This window comes from Dipodomys merriami, unplaced genomic scaffold (genome assembly GCF_024711535.1).
Source record: "Dipodomys merriami isolate MVZ:Mamm:240054 unplaced genomic scaffold, mDipMer1.0.p SCAF_116, whole genome shotgun sequence".
NCBI classification, from domain to species: Eukaryota; Metazoa; Chordata; class Mammalia; order Rodentia; family Heteromyidae; genus Dipodomys; species Dipodomys merriami.
The window spans coordinates 1,883,232-1,901,785 of NW_027202449.1; the positions used below are offsets into that span (position 1 = coordinate 1,883,232).

The 18,554-nt window shown below is 59.8% G+C and overlaps 2 protein-coding genes across 3 annotated transcripts in view; one reads left to right on the top strand and one right to left on the bottom strand.

The window, feature by feature from the left end:
- Positions 1 to 4,787, bottom strand: part of LOC138822852 (uncharacterized protein KIAA0513-like) — a 40,783-nt gene extending 35,996 nt beyond the window's left edge. For both annotated transcript variants that reach the window (XM_070015805.1, XM_070015804.1), the window contains exon 1: positions 4,657 to 4,787. In XM_070015805.1, the coding sequence (XP_069871906.1) occupies positions 4,657 to 4,766 (110 nt within the window). In that variant the 5' untranslated portion in view covers positions 4,767 to 4,787. The remainder of the gene's footprint in view (positions 1 to 4,656) is intronic.
- LOC138822854 (palmitoyltransferase ZDHHC7) lies at positions 1,536 to 17,195 on the top strand. Its single transcript, XM_070015811.1, has 9 exons — positions 1,536 to 1,600; positions 2,846 to 3,050; positions 10,691 to 10,776; positions 12,249 to 12,579; positions 13,223 to 13,347; positions 14,415 to 14,511; positions 14,780 to 14,861; positions 15,339 to 15,469; positions 15,782 to 17,195. Exons 4-9 carry the CDS (start codon positions 12,268 to 12,270, stop codon positions 15,956 to 15,958), a joined length of 924 nt encoding a protein of 307 aa, XP_069871912.1. The 5' UTR covers positions 1,536 to 1,600; positions 2,846 to 3,050; positions 10,691 to 10,776; positions 12,249 to 12,267; the 3' UTR covers positions 15,959 to 17,195.
- Positions 17,196 to 18,554: the final 1,359 nt, after the last annotated feature.

Below are 18,554 nucleotides of genomic sequence, written 5' to 3' on the forward strand. Positions count from 1 at the left end.
GTTAGTTATCCAAAGACCACCAACCTTTCCTTTACTATATTTAAAGAGAACTGACTAAGGATTGGAAGCCCACCTCCTCATGAGTCAGACACCAGGGGAGAGCAAGTACCATGCCGGCAGACTGCCATGGCACTGAGACAGACCACACACATTCACTGCACCTTGTGCACTAGGTTAAGATAAGCAGTGCTGATAGAGCACTGTTGACGTTAATGATATCCCTTCATTGTAAGCACTACTCTGGATGTTCATTCGTCCTTAAAGTAAGGTGTGGGGGTATGGGCATTCTGACTCTAATTTACAGCTGTTAGACTTTCCTGGTGTGCTGGCTGCCTTAAGCAAAGGATTATCAGCCAAGTAGCCCCTATACTGGCTAGGCCTGACTGTCCTCAGGGTGGTCCACTTGCTTTGGACACTCCATGATAACAACAGTTGAAGACATGCTCCAGACAGCCTGCATTGATGCGCCCTGGAAAGCAGCATCTAAGGAAGACAGGCCTAGGTGAACTGGCAGAGCCCTTCCCTTGTTGGCTTAACAGAAGCCTTGTGATTGGCACAAACACAGTCCTTTATTTGCATGAGGGACTGTGCTTTGATTAGTAGCAAGACAGTCTTTGTGCATGAAGGTCTGCCATAACTGGTGCAAACCTTCTAGCTATCTTCCTTTCTGGCTAAAACTGGGCTTGTTCAGCTCCCTTTTTTTTTTTTTTTGCTGAACTCTGGGCCTGGGCGCTGTCCTTCAGCTCAAGGCTAGTGCCCTACCACTTGAGCCACAGCACTACTTCTGGCTTTTTCTGCTTATGTAGTACTGAGGACTTGAACCCAGGGCTTCATGCATGCCAGGCAAGCGCTCTACCACTGAGCCAACTTCCCAGCCCCATTCAGCTCCCTTTTTGAATCAACCAGCAGACACCCTTCCTGGGCTGTCCTTGGTGCTGCCAAATTAGCTTCAATAAATGGCTTCCCTTTAAGTCTTTTCTTGTCCACTTTTGATTCTTTTATCAATATAGCACCAAGGCAGATGGTGGAAATGGCAGCAAAGTGTCAGGCCATAGCGGTCTGGGAAGAGACTGGCTCCTGATCTCTGAAAGGGTGATCACCCTAGGAACAAAGCTCTAACGCTCTGTGCAGCGCCAGAGGCCTGTATAAGAGCTGTCCCTCCAAAAGGCACCAGCGCAGTTGATAGCGTCGGCTACTGCCACCAGCCACTTGTGTTGAAGCTGAAGATTTCAGAAGCGGTCAGATCCCTGGCCATTGGTAGTTAAAAACCCAGAGCCATCAGCCTCCAACCTCGGTGCCTAGAACCGAAGCCCCTGCCTCTGGACCCTGGTGCTCACAGGCTCTGCACAGCTGTGAGCCCCTGCTTCTGCCGGCCCAGCAACCCCTAGGCCTTGCTCAGGATGGTGCGCTTCTCACCTGCTCACAACTCTCCACGTAGAGGGAAAGGACCAGCCGGCTGATTCGTCGCGGCACCATTCTGCGGGGGGCAGATGCACACGATACAATTCAAAAATAAAAAGCCAGCCTTTCGAGCTCAAGTCTGACAACCGAGCGCACCTCTTCCTTCCACCGGAGATTCGGGGAGCAAGAGGGGCCCGCGGTGAGAGGACAACCTGGGCTGCGGGGCGCCGCGGCACGACACCTGGGGACGTCCCCCCGACCCCCCGGCCTGCGGGACCCCCCCCGGCCTGCGGGACGCCCCCCCGGACACACAGGGACCCCCCCCCCGGCCTGCGGGACTCCCCCAATCCCCCCGGACATACAGGGACCGCCCCCGGCCTGCGGGACCCCTCCAACCCCCCCCCGAACACGCAGGGACACCCCCGGCCTGCGGGACCCCCGATCCCCCCGGCCTGCGGGACCCCCCGATCCCCCCGGCCTGCGGGACCCCCGATCCCCCCGGCCTGCGGGACCCCCCTCCCCGGCCTGCGGGACCCCCGATCCCCCCGGCCTGCGGGACCCCCGATCCCCCCGGCCTGCGGGACCCCCGATCCCCCCGGCCTGCGGGACCCCCGATCCCCCCGGCCTGCGGGACCCCCGATCCCCCCGGCCTGCGGGACCCCCGATCCCCCCAGCCTGCGGGACCCCCGATCCCCCCAGCCTGCGGGACCCCCCCCGGCCTGCGGGACCCCCGATCCCCCGGCCTGCGGGACCCCCCCCGGCCTGCGGGACCCCCCCCGGCCTGCGGGACCCCCGATCCCCCCAGCCTGCGGGACGCCCCCCCGGCCTGCGGGAACCCCGATCCCCCCGGCCTGCGGGACCCCCCCCGGCCTGCGGGACCCCCCGATCCCCCCGGCCTGACGCGCAGGGAGCCCGAGGAGGCCGCACGGATTTATTTTCACGTGAACGCAGGACTTTTGGGGTCTGGGTTTCAAACCGGGCCGAAGGAGGCTCCGCCGGCCCCGGGGGGAGCCCGGCCCGGCCCGGGAGCGGCCCCCCTCCCCGTCCGGAGTCCCCTGCCCCCGCGGAGGAGCCCCTGGAGCGGCGCGGAGCCGCCCGGCCGCGGCGCGGGCTCCGGACCCGGTCGGACAGGCGGGCGGTTCTTCCGGGCCGCCGGCGTGTGAGGGCGCAGCGCGGGGCGGGCGGGCGGCCCGGGGCGGGCGGGCGGGCGGGCGGGCGGGAGGCCCGGGGCGGGCGGGCGGGCGGGCGGCCCGGGGCGGGCGGGCGGGCGGGCGGGCGGGCGGCCCGGGGCGGGCGGGCGGGCGGGCGGCCCGGGGCGGGCGGGCGGGCGGGAGGCCCGGGGCCGGCGGAGCCGCCTCCAGCGGCGCGGCGCGGCCGGAAGTGCGCGTGTGCGGCCCCTGACACCGCGGGATCCGCTTCCGGGTCACGCCGCCCCGCTTTCCAGTCAGGTCTCAGGGCTCCCGCGAAGCATCGGTGGCCGCCGCCTCCCTCCGGCCGGCCCGCCCGCCCGGACAGCGCCCAGCCGAGCCGGGATCCCCTCCGGCCGGGCCATGAGCGCGGCCGCATGATGCGTCCCTGCCCCGGCCGCCGCCGCCGCCGCCGCTGGCCGCGAGGAGCCGCAGCGCCGGGCGACCCCGCCCGGGCCTCGGGTGAGTGCGGCGGCCCCAGCCCGCGTCCGCCCCGCCCGGCCTCCACCCCGCGTCCTCCCCGCCCGGCCTCCACCCCGCGTCCTCCCCGCCCGGCCTCCACCCCGCGTCCTCCCCGCCCGGCCTCCACCCCGCGTCCTCCCCGCCCGGCCTCCACCCCGCGACGTCCCCGCCCGGCCTCCACCCCGCGTCCTCCCCGCCCGGCCCCTCCCGGCCTCCACCCCGCGTCCTCCCGGCCCCGCCCGGCCTCCACCCCGCGTCCTCCCGGCCCCGCCCGGCCTCCACCCCGCGTCCTCCCCGCCCGGCCTCCACCCCGCGTCCTCCCCGCCCGGCCTCCACCCCGCGTCCTCCCGGCCCGGCCCCGCCCGGCCTCCACCCCGCGTCCTCCCCGCCCGGCCTCCACCCCGCGTCCTCCCGGCCCGGCCCCGCCCGGCCTCCACCCCGCGTCCTCCCGGCCCGGCCCCGCCCGGCCTCCACCCCGCGTTCTCCCCGCCCGGCCTCCACCCCGCGTCCGCCCCGCCCGGCCTCCACCCCGCGTCCTCCCCGCCCGGCCTCCACCCCGCGTCCTCCCCGCCCGGCCCCGCCCGGCCTCCACCCCGCGTCCTCCCCGCCCGGCCTCCACCCCGCGTCCTCCCCGCCCGGCCTCCACCCCGCGACGTCCCCGCCCGGCCCGGCCTCCACCCCGCGTCCTCCCTGCCCGGCCTCCACCCCGCGTCCTCCCGGCCCGGCCCCGCCCGGCCTCCACCCCGCGTCCTCCCGGCCCGGCCCCGCTCGGCCTCCACCCCGCGTCCTCCCGGCCCGGCCAACATCCCCCCCCCCCCCCCCCCGGCTCCGGCTCCATTCTCCCTCCGCCGCGCTCCTCGGCGCCGGCTTCCCTTCCCGACGGCGCCGGGCGCTGGGGGCCCGCGCGGCCGTGCCCCGGCCTTGGGCGTGAGTCGCTCCGCGAGGCTGGGTGTTCTCCTCGGGCGATGCCGGGATTGCTTACGGAAGGCTGCGAGCCCCGGCCGCGCGCCGAGGGTTGGCGGGCTTGGGTCCGGGGCGCTTTCCCTGTGTTCAGCCTCGGTGTTCCCTCACCTTGACCTGGATGTCTCCGCCGTTTCCCTCTTACTCTCGGCCCACGCTCCTCGCCTCTCTCCTGCACCCCGACAGTGAACTTGGGCTAATGATCTTGGGTTCGAGTGATTGCCTGAAAAGGCATCAGGGGCGATCAGGCGGCCTCCAGAGCAATGCCTGCCTCCCCAAGTCCCTTCGATCATTGAATGAGCTCAGTAGCTCACGAAAATGGGTTTATTGTGGCAACTGAGTTCAAGTGACAAGAAGTGCAGGTGGAAGCGCCCCTCTGTCGCTGCTGCCCAAATCCAAGCCCGTGAAAAGTGCTTTTTGCTGTCTGCTGGGCGTCAGTACCGAAGCCCACTGGAGGACTTTTATGCTTGAGAAATTTAAGGGCAGCCTGGACAACACCCATCTCTGAAAAAGCTAAAATGTCTGTGACTATCCAGCACTCTTTCATCTGAGGAAAAGATGCTCCTCCTTCCCTGCATTGATGCGCTTGTCTGTGCTGGGGCTGCCGGTTATTGTGGACTGAGAATCCCCATTGACCATCACTCACCTCTTGCTTTCTGCTCTGGCTTCTGTGCTGCTTTCTACACACGTTCCTGTCCTGACGATTTCAGCTCCGCTTCTTCCTAAATTCCCATCTTGAAAGACATTGACCATCATCTTTGAGTCCTCAAATGAAATCCAGACACCTGTGGGGCCAAGATGGTGTCTTACATTAGTCTGCCTCGTGGTGGCTTTGAAACATCTATATTGCCCTTCCATGTGTTGTTGGTGGTAGAGATACCTACAAGATAATTTGGCTAGGCAGGAAGAACACGAATATGAATCTTAAATCGGAAGACATGGCGAGGGCACAAATGGTAAAAGAGACCAAAAGGAGAAGGCTAAGTAAGGACTGAGCCCGCCTGGGTGCTCTCAAACCTAGTGACCCGAGGTTAGCGTTCTCAGGGTGTAGATCGGGATGAGGGCTGCCTGAAATTGGGTGACAAGGGCAGGACGCAGCCTTGAACAGGAGGCGAGGGGAGGGGAGGGATTTGGCAAGCTGGTTGAAGACTCTGGGTAGGTGCAAGGGACACAGGAAATAGGAATTCTGAAAGCGGCAGCTCCGTGCAGCCTGTGCGGCGCGGGGCCTCAGCCAGGGAAGCGCCCGCTTCTTTGGAGTCAAGCTCGTGCAGTGTCAGTAAGATGTTTCGGATTCCTAGAGTTCTCTGGCTCCATTTGTTTGGTGCAGTGTTCTCAACCCTAGGGTGCTTTAGCAGAAAGCCTGGTGCAGATTTGAACAAACTACAAGCCTGGCTTGAAGACTTGGTGTCCTCCTCCTGATAGTGAGCTAGTGTTGTATCCGGTGAGCTGCTGCTGCTTTTGTGGGACGCAGGATCAAACAGTCGTGTGGACAGAGCTCCCGGGCGTAGTAGGTATGCAGTTAGCAGCCTTTCCTGTCGCCTGCTGTGTCTTACGTGGCATCTGACTAGCTAGGTTTTCAGACCATTTTGCATCCTGCTGGGTCTGCTGCTGGGTCACAGGTACGGAAGTTCCATTTCGGTTGTGGAGGGGGGCTGGGAGTGCCAGTCTTAGAGTCTCAGGTGTCTAGAGTTCTTTTTATGTCTGGACTTGCGTTCTTGAGAGTGCGTTCACTGTGCTGGTTTTCTCCAGCACACTAGCTGCCTGGTCTGGCCTCTCGCATGGTTGTGGCTCAGAGTGGATGGAGGGAAGCGCAGCCCCTGTGTAGTCCTGGGGACTGCCTCGCTTAGGCCGTTCAGGGAGCCCCCCTCGCGCGTCCTGCGAGTTTTTCTCCGCGTCCCCGTCTTGCTTATTATGTATGTCCTTAACCCTATTTCTCAAACTCGCAGCCCTCAGTCCCACTCCCAGGCAAGGACCCCCCCACCCCCCGCCCTCTTCACTCCCCGCCCCTCTCATGCCAGTGCCCATGCCCACATCGTCAGGCCTGCCTCCCTGCTCTTCTGTTGGCTGTGGGAGGTGAGATCTGAGGGCACTGGGCTTTGGGAGGCCTTTGAAAAGGCAGCTTGGGGCAGCCTGGGAGAGGCAGAATCTGGGCTGTGTATGTGAAGGTCCCCACAGTGGGGTGAGTGTTGGGGAGCTGGGAGTTTGCCTAGGAGAGTACCCACAGTACCTGGATCTAGGGGAGAGGGGGGACTCTGCTTGCTGATGGGGGGATGTATGGAGGTGGAGGAAGTCAGGGACGCCAGCACTTGGCTTTTGTCCTCAGTAGCTATGTGCTTTACTGCAATAGGAATGGGGGCATCACGATCTGGGGTTCTGCTTTGACTCCCTACCTCCGGGGGGGAGTTGCTGAAGAGCTCTTGGCTTGACCCGCTCGTATGCTGTGAGGTTGGGAGTTTTCTAGCTGTAGCTGATGCAGGGTCACTCCTGGAGAGGATGTATATAGACGGGAAAGCAAGACTCCCTGTTCAGAGACAGAGATCTCTGGGGAAGTGGGGAGAGGCAGGCGGGGCAGCTCCTCACCACCTGCCCACCTCTGCCTCGTGGCTACACTGTCCAAGTGCTGCTTCACAGTGACCACGAGTTGTGGTCTAAAAGACCTTTCCCTTTCTAGAAAGGGAAAATAAGGTGCTGTTAGCAGTACTGGTCATGTGCCAGCTTGCCACTGACACTTGGCTTAGTGTTCTAGTGTGTTTTCTTTTTTCTTGTTGGTCGTGGGGCTTGAACTCTGGGCTTGGGCGCTGTCCCTCAGCTCTTTAGTTCAAGGCTAGTGCTCTACCACTTGAGCCACAGCACCACTTCGTTTTCTGGTGTTCTATTGGAGATAAAGAGTCTCATGGACTTTCCTGCCCTGGCTGGCTTTGAACTGTGATCCTCAGATCTCAGCCTCCTGAGTAGCTAGGATTACAGGCATGAGCCACCAGCGCCTGGCTCTAGTATGTTTTCTTAAACCTTTGAGAAATAGAAATGGTTTGTTCTTGGGGTCATTGAAGAAAATAGTGGTTTCACATGGCGTATGTTATTGGTAGAGTTTGGGAGGACAAGCTAAATATTTCATGATTGCAAGTTGGTAGAAAGAACATTTTAGAACACATTAGATGATATGAGTGCCACACTTGTTTGCCAGGTCGGATGAGAGTGTTGGCTCACTGAAGCTGTCCCTTAGCTCCGCTCCTCTTCCTAGTAGTAGCATCAGGCAGTGACCTGGGGTGCTTGACCACGACTCTGCCCTTCCACGTGAGTGTGGACGGGAAAGCAGCGGGAAGCTTCAGCATGCGCAGGAATCACAGGCTCGGGCCTGTTGTGCTTGTGTCAGTGTTTATGTGAAATACACTTTCTCTATGGCCATGGGGACTGAAGTTACTGATCAGCATGAATCTAAAACAGGCCTTGACTGGAATGCAGCCAGGCTGCAGCTTCTGCAGATAACTGCATCTGTTGCCTACCTGCACAGAGCCCTTCATCGTCGTCTCCTGTTTATTGAGGTATAGCTTGATAGACAGTGAAATCATATATTTATATATATATATATACATATACATATATGGAGTGTATATACACATATTTCCTTGTTTTTTTAAAAAAAGCAATTAGTGCGGGTGGGTCACACTGCACCGATCCTTGTGTCTGGCTTCTTTTACTTAGCTTGGTGGTTTGGAGATTTGCTTGTATTTTCTTTTTTTTTGCTCAGAAGCATGCTATGATATGATTAGACCACACATTATTAATCTTCTTATGGCTTATTGGGTGGTTTCCAGTTTGGGGATATTGTGATGAGGCAGCTCTGCGCAGCTTTGTACACATTCTTGTGTCCGTATTCATATTTGTTTTCTGGAGTAACTGTCTGGAGGTAGCTTGCTGTATGGTGGACTGGGTATTTAAGCACTGTGCTGCCTTCCCAAATGGTGCTGTTACTTCTGTCCTTATACAAACAATTAGAGATTAGGTCACATCGTAGCTGTGCTACTGTATGCAGGGTCTCTACGGTCGACAGTTCTGTGTTCTGCAAACAGGCTTTACGTTTTTGTTTTGTGCCAGTCCTACGGCTTGAACTCCGGGCTGGACACCACTGTCTCTGAATTTTCTTGCTCAAGGATAATGCTCTACCACTTGAGGCACAACTCCACCTTTGGCTTTTGGTGCTTCATTGGGAGCTGAGTCTTTGGGGGCTTTGAACTGTGATCTTCAGATCTCAGCCTCCTGAGTTGCTAGGATTACAATCTTGACCCTCTGGCGCTGCCCGCTTTAGGTTTTAAACATTGGTAAGATAAGCTCATTGGAAAACAGTTCCAAGTCTTATTAAGCATCTGTTTGAGTCAAGTTGCTGTATCTCTGGCATGGTGGCCCACAATTGTCACTCCAGAGGCTGGCTAAGGCAGGAGGACTGAGTCTGAGGTCAGCCTGGCAGACCCTTGGCGGGAAGACCTAGCGCATTACGGATAGCCCTGCTGCAAGGTGTTTGTCTGGGACATTCCCTGCGCACTGAGGGATCACCGTCTGAGAACATCACAGTGCGCAGGGGCAGGGGGCTGTTCTGTGGGGCTTGGCTCCCAAGGCAGGAGCCTGGGCAGAGAGCTTGGGTGTTGGGAACTACCACCAAATGTTTAATGTTGGATGTTAGAGAGAATGCAACCCCTCTGGTCTCTCCATTCCCCAGACCCTGAGGCCCTCCTCCCTGGTCCACTGCTGTGTGTATGGGTGTGTGTGTGCGTGCGCGCGTGCATGCATGCGTACGTACGTGCACGCATGTGTGTGTTTCTCGGGGCTCCTGTGAAGCCAGGACTGTGGACTGTAGGGATGGTGGGGCTGTGTGGTGACTTCACTGCAGATTCCTGACTTCTGGGTCAGCATCTAATTTTCTGCTTTTATAACTGATGCATAAAAAAAAAAAATACAATTTTGGGGTAGCACGTGATACTTCAGTACACGTGTAGATTACGTGGACTTTGGATTTGCCAAGCTAGAAATCCCTGTGACCTTGGGCAGCCAGCCCTTCGTCACGTGCTCCCGCTGTATAGTCTCTCCTGAGCTCTCTCCTGCCCTTTAATTCTCTTTCCTGGCATGGTCCTCACTTGTACCCAATTCTACTTCAGAATCTTAAATTCTACTGCCATTTTTAGTTTTTAGTAACCAGGAAGTTGCCATACCTCTTGTCTCACAGATCCCGTGTCTGTTCCTGTGTCTGAGAATATTGTGGTTTTGCTGTGTTCAGTGTTCTTCTCTATACCTCGTTCCCACTCTGAATTCTTTCCTGGATCTCTCCCTCCCCTTCCTTTCCCCTCCCTGTGGCAGTTACTTTATTTTATTGCTTACTAGAAGGTGAGCACAGGCCATCATTAAGAAGTTGGCAGCTAGCTTCCCCTATGCACGTTAAAGATGCATGTTAGGAAATATCCACCCTGCTCCTTGTTCTGCCATCCAGACTTAATTAGCTTAGAAAAGAGCGTTGAGATAGTAAAGCCTCTAAAAGGTCAGGCCGGCCCAGGGCCGCCCAGGGCCAGAATTTATAGCTCCCTTACTGTTCCGCTCGGGTCAGAGACCTGCTTGCTGCCCCATTGCTCTGGACTTAAACACACACACTTTGATTTCGCTTCCTCCACCCCGCAGTGTCGTCTTATAGCAGCTAGAGCTCTTCCGTACGTCCTGGTGGCCAGTGTCCCCGTGTCTGCTGCTGCTGGTCTGTGAGGGAGTAGCAACGCTCTTGCGGCTTTACTGGACTGTTGCTTTGTGGGTTTTTCTGGGACAACTTGCTTTTTCCTCTTTAGCACTCCATCTCTGTGGTGCCAGTCGGGAAGCAAGCCCCTTGGTACTGATAGAGCTTTGGCTTCTGTTGTCCAGCGGCCTCTGGCTCTCACTTCCCACCCTGGGCTTGCCCTGTGTCCAGGATGGAGAGAGCTACAAGCATTTGGAAGCTGTGTCCGTGGGAAGTGTGGCCTCTGGCAGCCCTGCCCAGCCTTAGGGAAACTTGGCAGTGACTGACACACTTGTTGGGGACCCCACACGTCTCGGGCCACATCAGTGTTTCTAGAAGATTCCTGGATTGTCCATTTGCCAGGGTTCTGTGACCCCCACTGGGTCCCAGCTCTTCCTTTGCTGCTTTGCTCCCTCCTAGCAAGGCCGGCTCTCCAGCGCACCGACTGGGACTCGCTCTCTCCCCTTTCCTACGGTTCACTTCACATGGCCACTCAAACAGTTTGCAGATGGCTGGAGTAAGGAGCAGCCAGATCTGACCTGGATTATCCCTGGGTCTTTCTTGAGAGATTGTGGCTTATAGGTTTGAATTTAACGCTAGGCCAAAAGAGTAGGAGGGTACAATAGACTAAAAGTAAATTTCTCCTGGGCATGGTGGGGCTTGCCTGTGGTTCCAGCCCCTAGGGAGGCTGAGGCGGGAGGATCTTAAGCCAGTCTGGGCAACATAGATAGAGCCCATCCTGAATAAAAGCAAAACACCAAAGTCAATGAGTGAATTTCCAGGGTTGTGATCTGTGTGCATGTGATCAGAAGGTAGAAGGCAGCGAGTGAGTGGAAGCCAGGGTGCTCATGCCCGTGAGCCGCACGCTCACACCTTCCAGTGCAGACAACCAAGTAAGTCACGTCTCCAGTCAGCTCTTGATGCCTTTCAGGTCCTGTCTCGAAGGCCGGCATGCACCTTAAGATCCTCAAGAAAAGGCACAAAATGTTCAAGTGATGGTCAGCGCTGACCTGTGAGGTAAGAGCGTTTGTTTGCGGAGACAGAATCACCTTGTGGCCCAGGCTGATCTTGAACTCACGATTCCATATTGGCATCGCAGCCTGGTGTGTGTCAGCACACCTAGCTGGAGCGTGGCTCTTGGTGCAGGGAGGAGGGTGTGATCCGTTTCCTTCTCCAGACTGACCACTTGGGTTGCGAGGAAGGAAGCGGGAGCAGGGCCCGGGTCAGCAGCGGTGAGCCAGTGCGCCAGCCTCCCTTGCGTCTGCACGCTGGCTGCCCGCGGCCGGCCGTCCTGGGGCCCCGGGTCCTAGGAGTGCGCCAGGCTGTAGCCGCGGCAGCACACCTGCGGTCCCGCCAGGCTGAGGGTCCTGTTGGGGCTCCCACGGAAGGAGGTCTCTGTGGGTACTGTTGGGGCGCTCCCACGGGAGGTCTCTGCGGGGTGCTCGCTTGGAGAGAGAAGCTAGAATAGACAGGACACACCCCTACCCTGCAGGGGTGTCCTTCTAGCTGCCAGCTGCACAGACGGCTGGTTGTGTGCTCTCCATCCTCCATTTTCCTATGTTACTTAGAAGTCTGAAGCTGTTCCCGCCTGGCCTGGGAGTGGGGCTGTTCATGGACTGTGCTAGTCCGCGCTTTCGCGTTGAGAAGGCGTTGTGGGGAAGTTCTCAGGGGTCTGAACCTCTCCAGCAAGGTCCTCACGTGTTTCCATGACTGCCGTGTGATAGCTGCCGCCAGCCATTCCAAGTGCAAGGCCTCCTTCCCTTCGCACACCTCGCACCCTGCCTGCATTAATCGGGTTCCGTTTCTGCTTGGGAAGTGCAGCTCTGTCCCCAGCACACCCCTTGGTGTTTGCTCTCGTCTTGAGAGGCCAAGACAGAGAGGACTCTGACTCCCCCGGCTTTATTTGCCAGCAGTGTTCCGCCCTGGGTACACATGATTAGAGAAGGTCGTGCATCAAGGAGGCTGTCCGCACAGTCGCTGCCGGGGGAGGAGCTGGGTTACTTTACTGTCTGGCAGTCTCTGGGGGCACCCTTGCCAGGTTGAAGACACGAGGTGTGTCCGGACACGGGTGTCGTTAGGGCTGGGAGCGGTAAGAGGAGGCTGGTGGGCAGCGCAGGTCACACATAGGGAAAAGCCAAGAGGGAGCTGCAGCTCCGCATGAGACACGGGGTCCTGTCCCCTGCCCGCGTCCAGGCTGTGTGAGCTGGACTGACCAAAGCAGAGCAGGTGGACCGTGGGGCCAGGGAGCAGCCCCATGCCAGGCAGTGGGAGCTGTGGATGTGCATGCCATTGTCTTAGTGTGTGGCAGGGTGACCAGATGGACAGTAAGGCAAAGGTGGGGCCGTTCAGCTCTGAGCCGGCTCAGTCTGTGTGTTCTTTCCTGCTGTCTTCAAAGTCTTCCAGTGACTGTAAAGGAGCCCGGGGCACGGGGACCCCTGTGGAAGGTGGCTGTGTTCCCTGGGCCTCACCCCCCCCCCGCACCTCCACAGGGGGTCGCGTCTGGGAATCATGCAGCCGTCAGGACGCCGGCTGCGGGATGTGGAACACCATCCTCTGCTGACGGACGACAATTACGACTCGGCGTCCTCCTCGTCCTCCGAGGCCGACGTGGTGGACAGGGTGTGGTTCATCCGCGACGGCTGTGGCATGGTCTGTGCCATCATGACCTGGCTGCTGGTCGTCTACGCAGACTTTGTGGTGACGTTTGTCATGCTGCTGCCCTCCAAAGACTTCTGGTACTCGGTGGTGAACGGGGTGCTGTTCAACTGCCTGGCGGTGCTCGCGCTGTCGTCGCACCTGAGGACCATGCTCACCGACCCCGTGAGTGTCTGACCCCGCGCGCCCGCTCCGCGTCTGGCGCCCGTGCTCGGTCGTCCGGGCTCGCGGCTTCTCCGCGTCCACTGCGGGGAGGCGCTGCTCACACACAGGGCCCGGGCACCATGGCCGCGCGCTGCCGTGGCACCGGGGGCAGTCTCCGAGCCACGTGCAGACATCCCCACTCCAGAGCATCCTCTCTCCACACACCCTGGGCACGGCGCCTCCTCTGCACCTCCCCTCCCAGCCTCCCTCCCCCGCTGCTGGCGGCCGCCCAGCCCCTCCAGTGCATGGGCCAGTCTGTCTGGCTGGGGTCTGAACCCCGTTTCTGGGCTTGTGAGCATGCTTGGTGAGGCTGGCTGCAACATCATGAGATACAATGCCTTTGAGGTTCTGGGGTCTGCTGCTGCTTTCCACCACTGACAGGAAGTGCAGGGGGGGAGGGGGAGGTTCTGTGGGGGAAGGGTATCTGGGAAGGCCAGCCTCTGGGCTGTTGGCTGTTGAGCGTGGGTGGATGTCATTTAACCTGACGCTTCCGGCCCTGCCCTGTCATAGCTAGTTTTTCATACTCACGCTGTAAGAGGTGGCCCTAGCACGAAATGCATTAACCTCCCTTTCTCCCCAATTAACACTCGTGCCCGTGCGGCAGGGGGCGGTTCCCAAGGGGAATGCTACCAAGGAGTACATGGAGAGCCTGCGGCTGAAGCCGGGAGAGGTGATCTACAAGTGCCCCAAGTGCTGCTGCATCAAGCCCGAGCGCGCCCACCACTGCAGGTGCGCCCGACATGTCCCCCCAACGCTGCAACCCCGGCACCCTCGAGAGCCTCGGGCCAGTGCCCGCCCCGCCCCTCCCCCTCCCCTCGGCCCTAGACTTGCCAGAGCAGGAGAAGCGGCATGGGCCTGCCCTCTCCAGGGCCTGGTTGGCAAGGGCTGGTGCGTGTGCACGCAGCTCACCTGGCCAGCTGTGTGGAGGGAGCAGGAGGTGCCCCTCTGCCCCGCTCCTGGGCCTCTCTGCCTCATTCACAGGGCTCGCCCTCCCGTGCTCGGCTTCCCTTACCGGCCCTGCTGCTCACCGGTGCTGCTCACCTGCTGCAGCGCCGGTGTCTGTGGGGCATGCTGGCAGACACCGGTGGTTTCAGGGAGGAGCCAGAGCAGTTTAAGCAGACACTGGCACGCTGAAGGTCTCCTGGTGCCCTGCCCAAGTCTTTGCGCAGTGTGTCCACTCACTGCTCCACAGTCCTGGCTCCCCCAGCCTGCTGTCCCTTGCAGGACACTGAGCAGCTGCAGCCTGTGTGCTCAGTGTGCGGTTAGCTGGGTAAGCCAGCGCCCACCCTCAGGGGGGCGGCCCGGGTGCCCAGCTCTACCCAGTTAGTTGGCATAAGCTGTTTCTGAAACACAGCTGGGAGCCATTCAAATCCAGTGCAAGGGGTTTGGATGGTAGACCCCAGCTGTAAGAATAAGGCCGCCCTCGGGCGGGGCTGCGTGGCACCGCGTGGGTGTGAATGGGTGGTAGGATCATACGAAGGCGCCAGACATTTCTTGGTCTCGCTGTTTGGCCCAGGCTGGCCTCCCAAGGGCCAGGGTCACAGCCACCCACCACCCTATTTAGCTCTGTGAATTTAAAAGCTCAGGTTTTTGTTTTTCTGAACCGGTCAGCTTGCTGCATTATCGATAGGTATGCCTGACCCAGTTTTGCTGCAAGAGTCTGGAACTGTGCCTTGTAGTGCAAGGACATTTAATTTAAAGGAGCAGCACGCTGCGTCGCAGGCCTGTGCATTACTTACAGGATGTGTCCTGGCCTTGCCCCAGAGCACGCGTGCTCAGTACACTCTCCCTTTCAGTATTTGCAAGAGATGTATCCGGAAAATGGACCATCACTGCCCCTGGGTGAACAATTGCGTGGGAGAGAAGAACCAGAGGTTTTTTGTGCTCTTCACTGTGAGTAGCGTGGGTGTGTGGTGTGACAGGAGCGCCCGCCCAGAGCTGGCCCAGAGCGGAAGTCAGTCCTTGGTCCAGATGCCGAAGCCCCCACTGTGCTGGCACGGGGTGGGGCTGTGGTCCCAGTGGATGGGGCGGTGCCTGTTAAGTGGGTGCCAATCCCCACAGCTCACTTTCCAGAAGACTCTGCTCTTGAGCAGGCACGTGTCTTCGCAGTGAGGGCGGGGGGGAGGGGGGGATGGGAAGGTGATGCCCACCTCCCCTGCAGATGTACATCGCCCTGTCCTCGGTCCACGCGCTCATCCTCTGTGGGCTCCAGTTCATCTCCTGTGTCCGTGGGCAGTGGACCGGTAAGTACGCGCTGCACGGGGTGGGGACTGCAGGGGAGAATTGGGGGTCCAGTCCTGAAAAGCCCATGGGCCGGGCTGACCCCTGCCGTGCGCTGTGCTCTTCAGATGCCGTCATCATCTGTAGTTTGCAGGCTTTTGAGACTAGAGGGAAATTACTGTTGTTCCCCCCCCCCACCACCACCACCTTAGCCATGTCTGTCTCCTGCCCAGCTGACCTGACCTGGCCTTGTGTCTCTGGACTTCAGGGGCCCAGGCGGGCTTTGAGGGGCCCCCATTTTAGGGGCCTGAGCTCAGGCGGGTGGGGCGGGTGTGGCTGTGTCAGACCTGGGGAAGGTGCGCCTCCGCCGGGCCCGGCAGCAGGGCTCAGGTTGCCGGGAAGGGCCGCCTTGCCACGCCTCCCTCGCACATCGCCCGTGAAGCCGTGGGCGCCTGCCCTCGGGCTCTGCCCCGCAGTCACCCGGCCCGCTCTGCCCACAGAATGCAGTGACTTCTCCCCTCCCATAACGGTGGTCCTGCTGATCTTCCTGTGCCTTGAGGGTCTCCTGTTCTTCACGTTCACGGCAGTCATGTTTGGCACCCAGATCCACTCCATATGCAACGACGAGACGGTAGGCCTTGCCTGCCCTGCTGGGGGCCTGGGGGTGGTCCCCTGAGCCCCGCGTTCCCTCCCTCGGTGCCCATTTCAGGTCTTGCCTGGCCCCCTGCCCTGTGCTGCCACTAGGTCGGCTCTGGTATGTGTGTATGCGAATGCCTAGAAGGCACCACATAGAAATGCCGGGGCCCCTGGGGGTCCCGCCCGCCAGGCCAGGTCTGATAGCCGTCTGCCCAGAAGCTAGCTGTGCCGGTGTGCAGTTCAGGGCCTGGCCAGTGGCCAGGGCCTTCCTGGAACTGCTGCCCACTCGGTCCTTTCTTGTATCCAGGAGATCGAGAGACTGAAGAGCGAGAAGCCCACGTGGGAGCGGCGGCTGCGGTGGGAGGGGATGAAGTCCGTCTTTGGGGGTCCTCCCTCACTCCTCTGGATGAACCCCTTTGTCGGCTTCCGCCTCAGGCAACTGCAACTCAGGCCCAGGAAAGGGGGCCCCGAGTTCTCCGTGTGAGCCCCCGGCCGGCCCGACTCAGTCTCAGACATTTGTTATCACTAGAGGCGGCGGCGGCGGCGGCGGCCTTGCCCACATCGGGACCAGCAGCAAGTGGAGCTGCCCAGCAGCTGCGGGCAGCCAGTGGCTCCACGGACCCAGGGCCTGTCCCGAGGGAAGGCTGCCCCCTTCCTGCACAGCTGTGTGGTCAGGAGGCTGTGGGGTGCTACATGGGTCAGGAACCCCATGTACCAAGCTGCTCTTCTCAATCCAAGATGGCAGGCCGTGTGGCGGGTGTGACCTGTCACCAGCTCCCTGACCGGAAGGGGCGTCTCCACAGAGACCTGGCGGCCTGGGCAGGCTCTGGCTCTGCACTGAACAGCAAGTTCGTGTGTGCGTCCATCTGTGTGTGTGTCTGTGCGCGCGTGCATGTGTGTCAAAATCGGCAGTGTTGTTGAGGCGGTGTGACATTTACTGGTGTGTGCAGCAAACAAGCTATTTTTTAGACACCGCCGTTTCAGGGAAGTGGGGTGAGTTGGCGGCCCCCGCAGGGGCTTCTGTGAATGTATTGCATACGGAGAGCCGGATCCAAAGAGCAGTCATTCCTGCGCGGCCCTCTGCGGCCGCGCTTTCATTTTACTTTCAGATCCACAGTGCTTGAGGCCCAGGGCTGAGTTTGCGGTTGCTCCGGCCGCGCCGTGCACAGCCCCGCGAGCCTGCGGCCCCTCTGGGCACCTGCGCCGCGCTGGTGGCTTTGGTTTTTATGTTCGTTCTCTACCCACAGCACAGGTGATAACTGGACCCTTGGTGCAAGAGAGCTTAAAATTATGCCAGGAAGCAAACAGCTCCCCTCTGCGGGGCTTGCCTTAAACTCGCCTGCTGTCCCTTCGCTGCTGGCCGTGTGGAGGCCCCGCGCCCGTGCCCGCTGACGGGGGTGCCTGCCTGGGCACCAGCTGCCTTCCTGTCCGCTGTGTGTCGGCCTCAGTCACTCTGCAGTGACCGCTGGTGACAAGCCGGCGGGAAGGGACAGACTCACAGCCAGAGGTCAGCGCGGGTTGACCAGGACCGTGTCCAGTAGTCGCTGCACACCGTGTCTGGCTGGGACACCGGTGGGAGGCTTGAAGTATGTCCAACCTGTTCAATCAAAGTCACTATCACGCGGTCGGCACCGCGAGACTTGGCGAATCAAGTATACTTGACTTTCAACCTCTCCTTTCAATGTAACTTTTATATAAAATAAAGTAACCAATGGACAGTTCTCATACTATTTCCTGTGTCGATTCCGTGTGGGGTCTTCCTGATGGCCTCCTCCTTGGGGTTCCAGGTGGCTTCTGCCCTTGACAGGTAAGGCCATGCTCACGCGCCGCCGGGGTTGGCTCTGCTCTGTCTTGGCTTTCCCCTAGGTGCCCTGGATCTTTTTTTTTTTTTTTTGTCGGTCATGGGGCTTGAACTCTGGGCCTGGGCGCTGTCCCTCAGCTCTTCAGCTCAAGGCGAGCACTCTACCACTTGAGCTACAGCGCCACTTCCGGTTTTCTGGTGGTTTATTGGAGATAGGAGTCTCACGGTTTCTCCTGCCCGGGCTGGCTTTGAACCGCGATCCTCAGATCTCAGCCTCCTGAGTAGCTAGGATTACAGGCGTGAGCCACCAGCGCCCGGCTCCCTGGATCATTTTTAAGAGTGCATAAACTATTTAGAAATCGCCCTCAAAGGCCTGAGGCGAGGCTCAACTAGTGGAGCAGCTGTCAGGCTGCAAGGCCTGAGTCCAAACCCCAGTATGGGAAAAGAAGATCCTCTTTGATCCACATTGCCAAGTACCTAGAGTTTGTGGTTTTTGCTGATTTTTCTTTGTTCCCAGTCCTGAGGCTTGAACTCAAAGCCTGGGCACTGTCCCTGAGCTTTTGCTCAAGGCCAGCTCTCTACCACTTGAGCCACAGCGCCACGTCCAGTTTCTGTGTATGTGGTACTGAGGAATCAAACCCAGGGCTTCATGCGTGCTAGGCAGGCGCTCTCCACTGAGCCTCCTTCCCAGCCCTTGGCTGATGTTTTGAGACAGGTGTGCCATAGCCCAGCCTGGCCTGGTGTTCAATCTGTCTTGTCTTCCTGAGTGCTGGGATTACAGGCTTGCACCAACACTCGTTGGGCACATTTAAAAAAATATTGGTACTAGGAGGGACCCAGAGTACTCTTCCCACACCGCCACCTTCCTAGCCATGGGGGCGCTGGGGATGGAAGGGGAGCCTGGGACGCAGGGGCAGCCCCGCCCCTGTGTCTCTGCTGAATTGTGCTCTGCTGCCCCCCTCTGGCAGGGTGAGCAGCCTCAGTACATGGAGTGGAAAGGAGGCGAAGACTCCTGGGTGGAACGGTGGCTGTGATTGGCTGAGCTGTGGGAGCAGTGGAAGCGGCAGCCTGGGAACACTTGGAGCCAGGCCCAGCCACACGCCCGCCTGGCCGAGCACCGACGACGTGCCTGCAGCCTTAGTGCCGGCCTCAAATGGTGCGGGAGGCAAATGGCTCTCTTCTCGGGGGGCCGGCCTCCAGAGGAGGTGCAGGGATGCTGAGGGGTGGCTGTGGGCCTGTCCCCGCGCTGGCACAGGATCCCGCATGCCCAGGAAGGCGG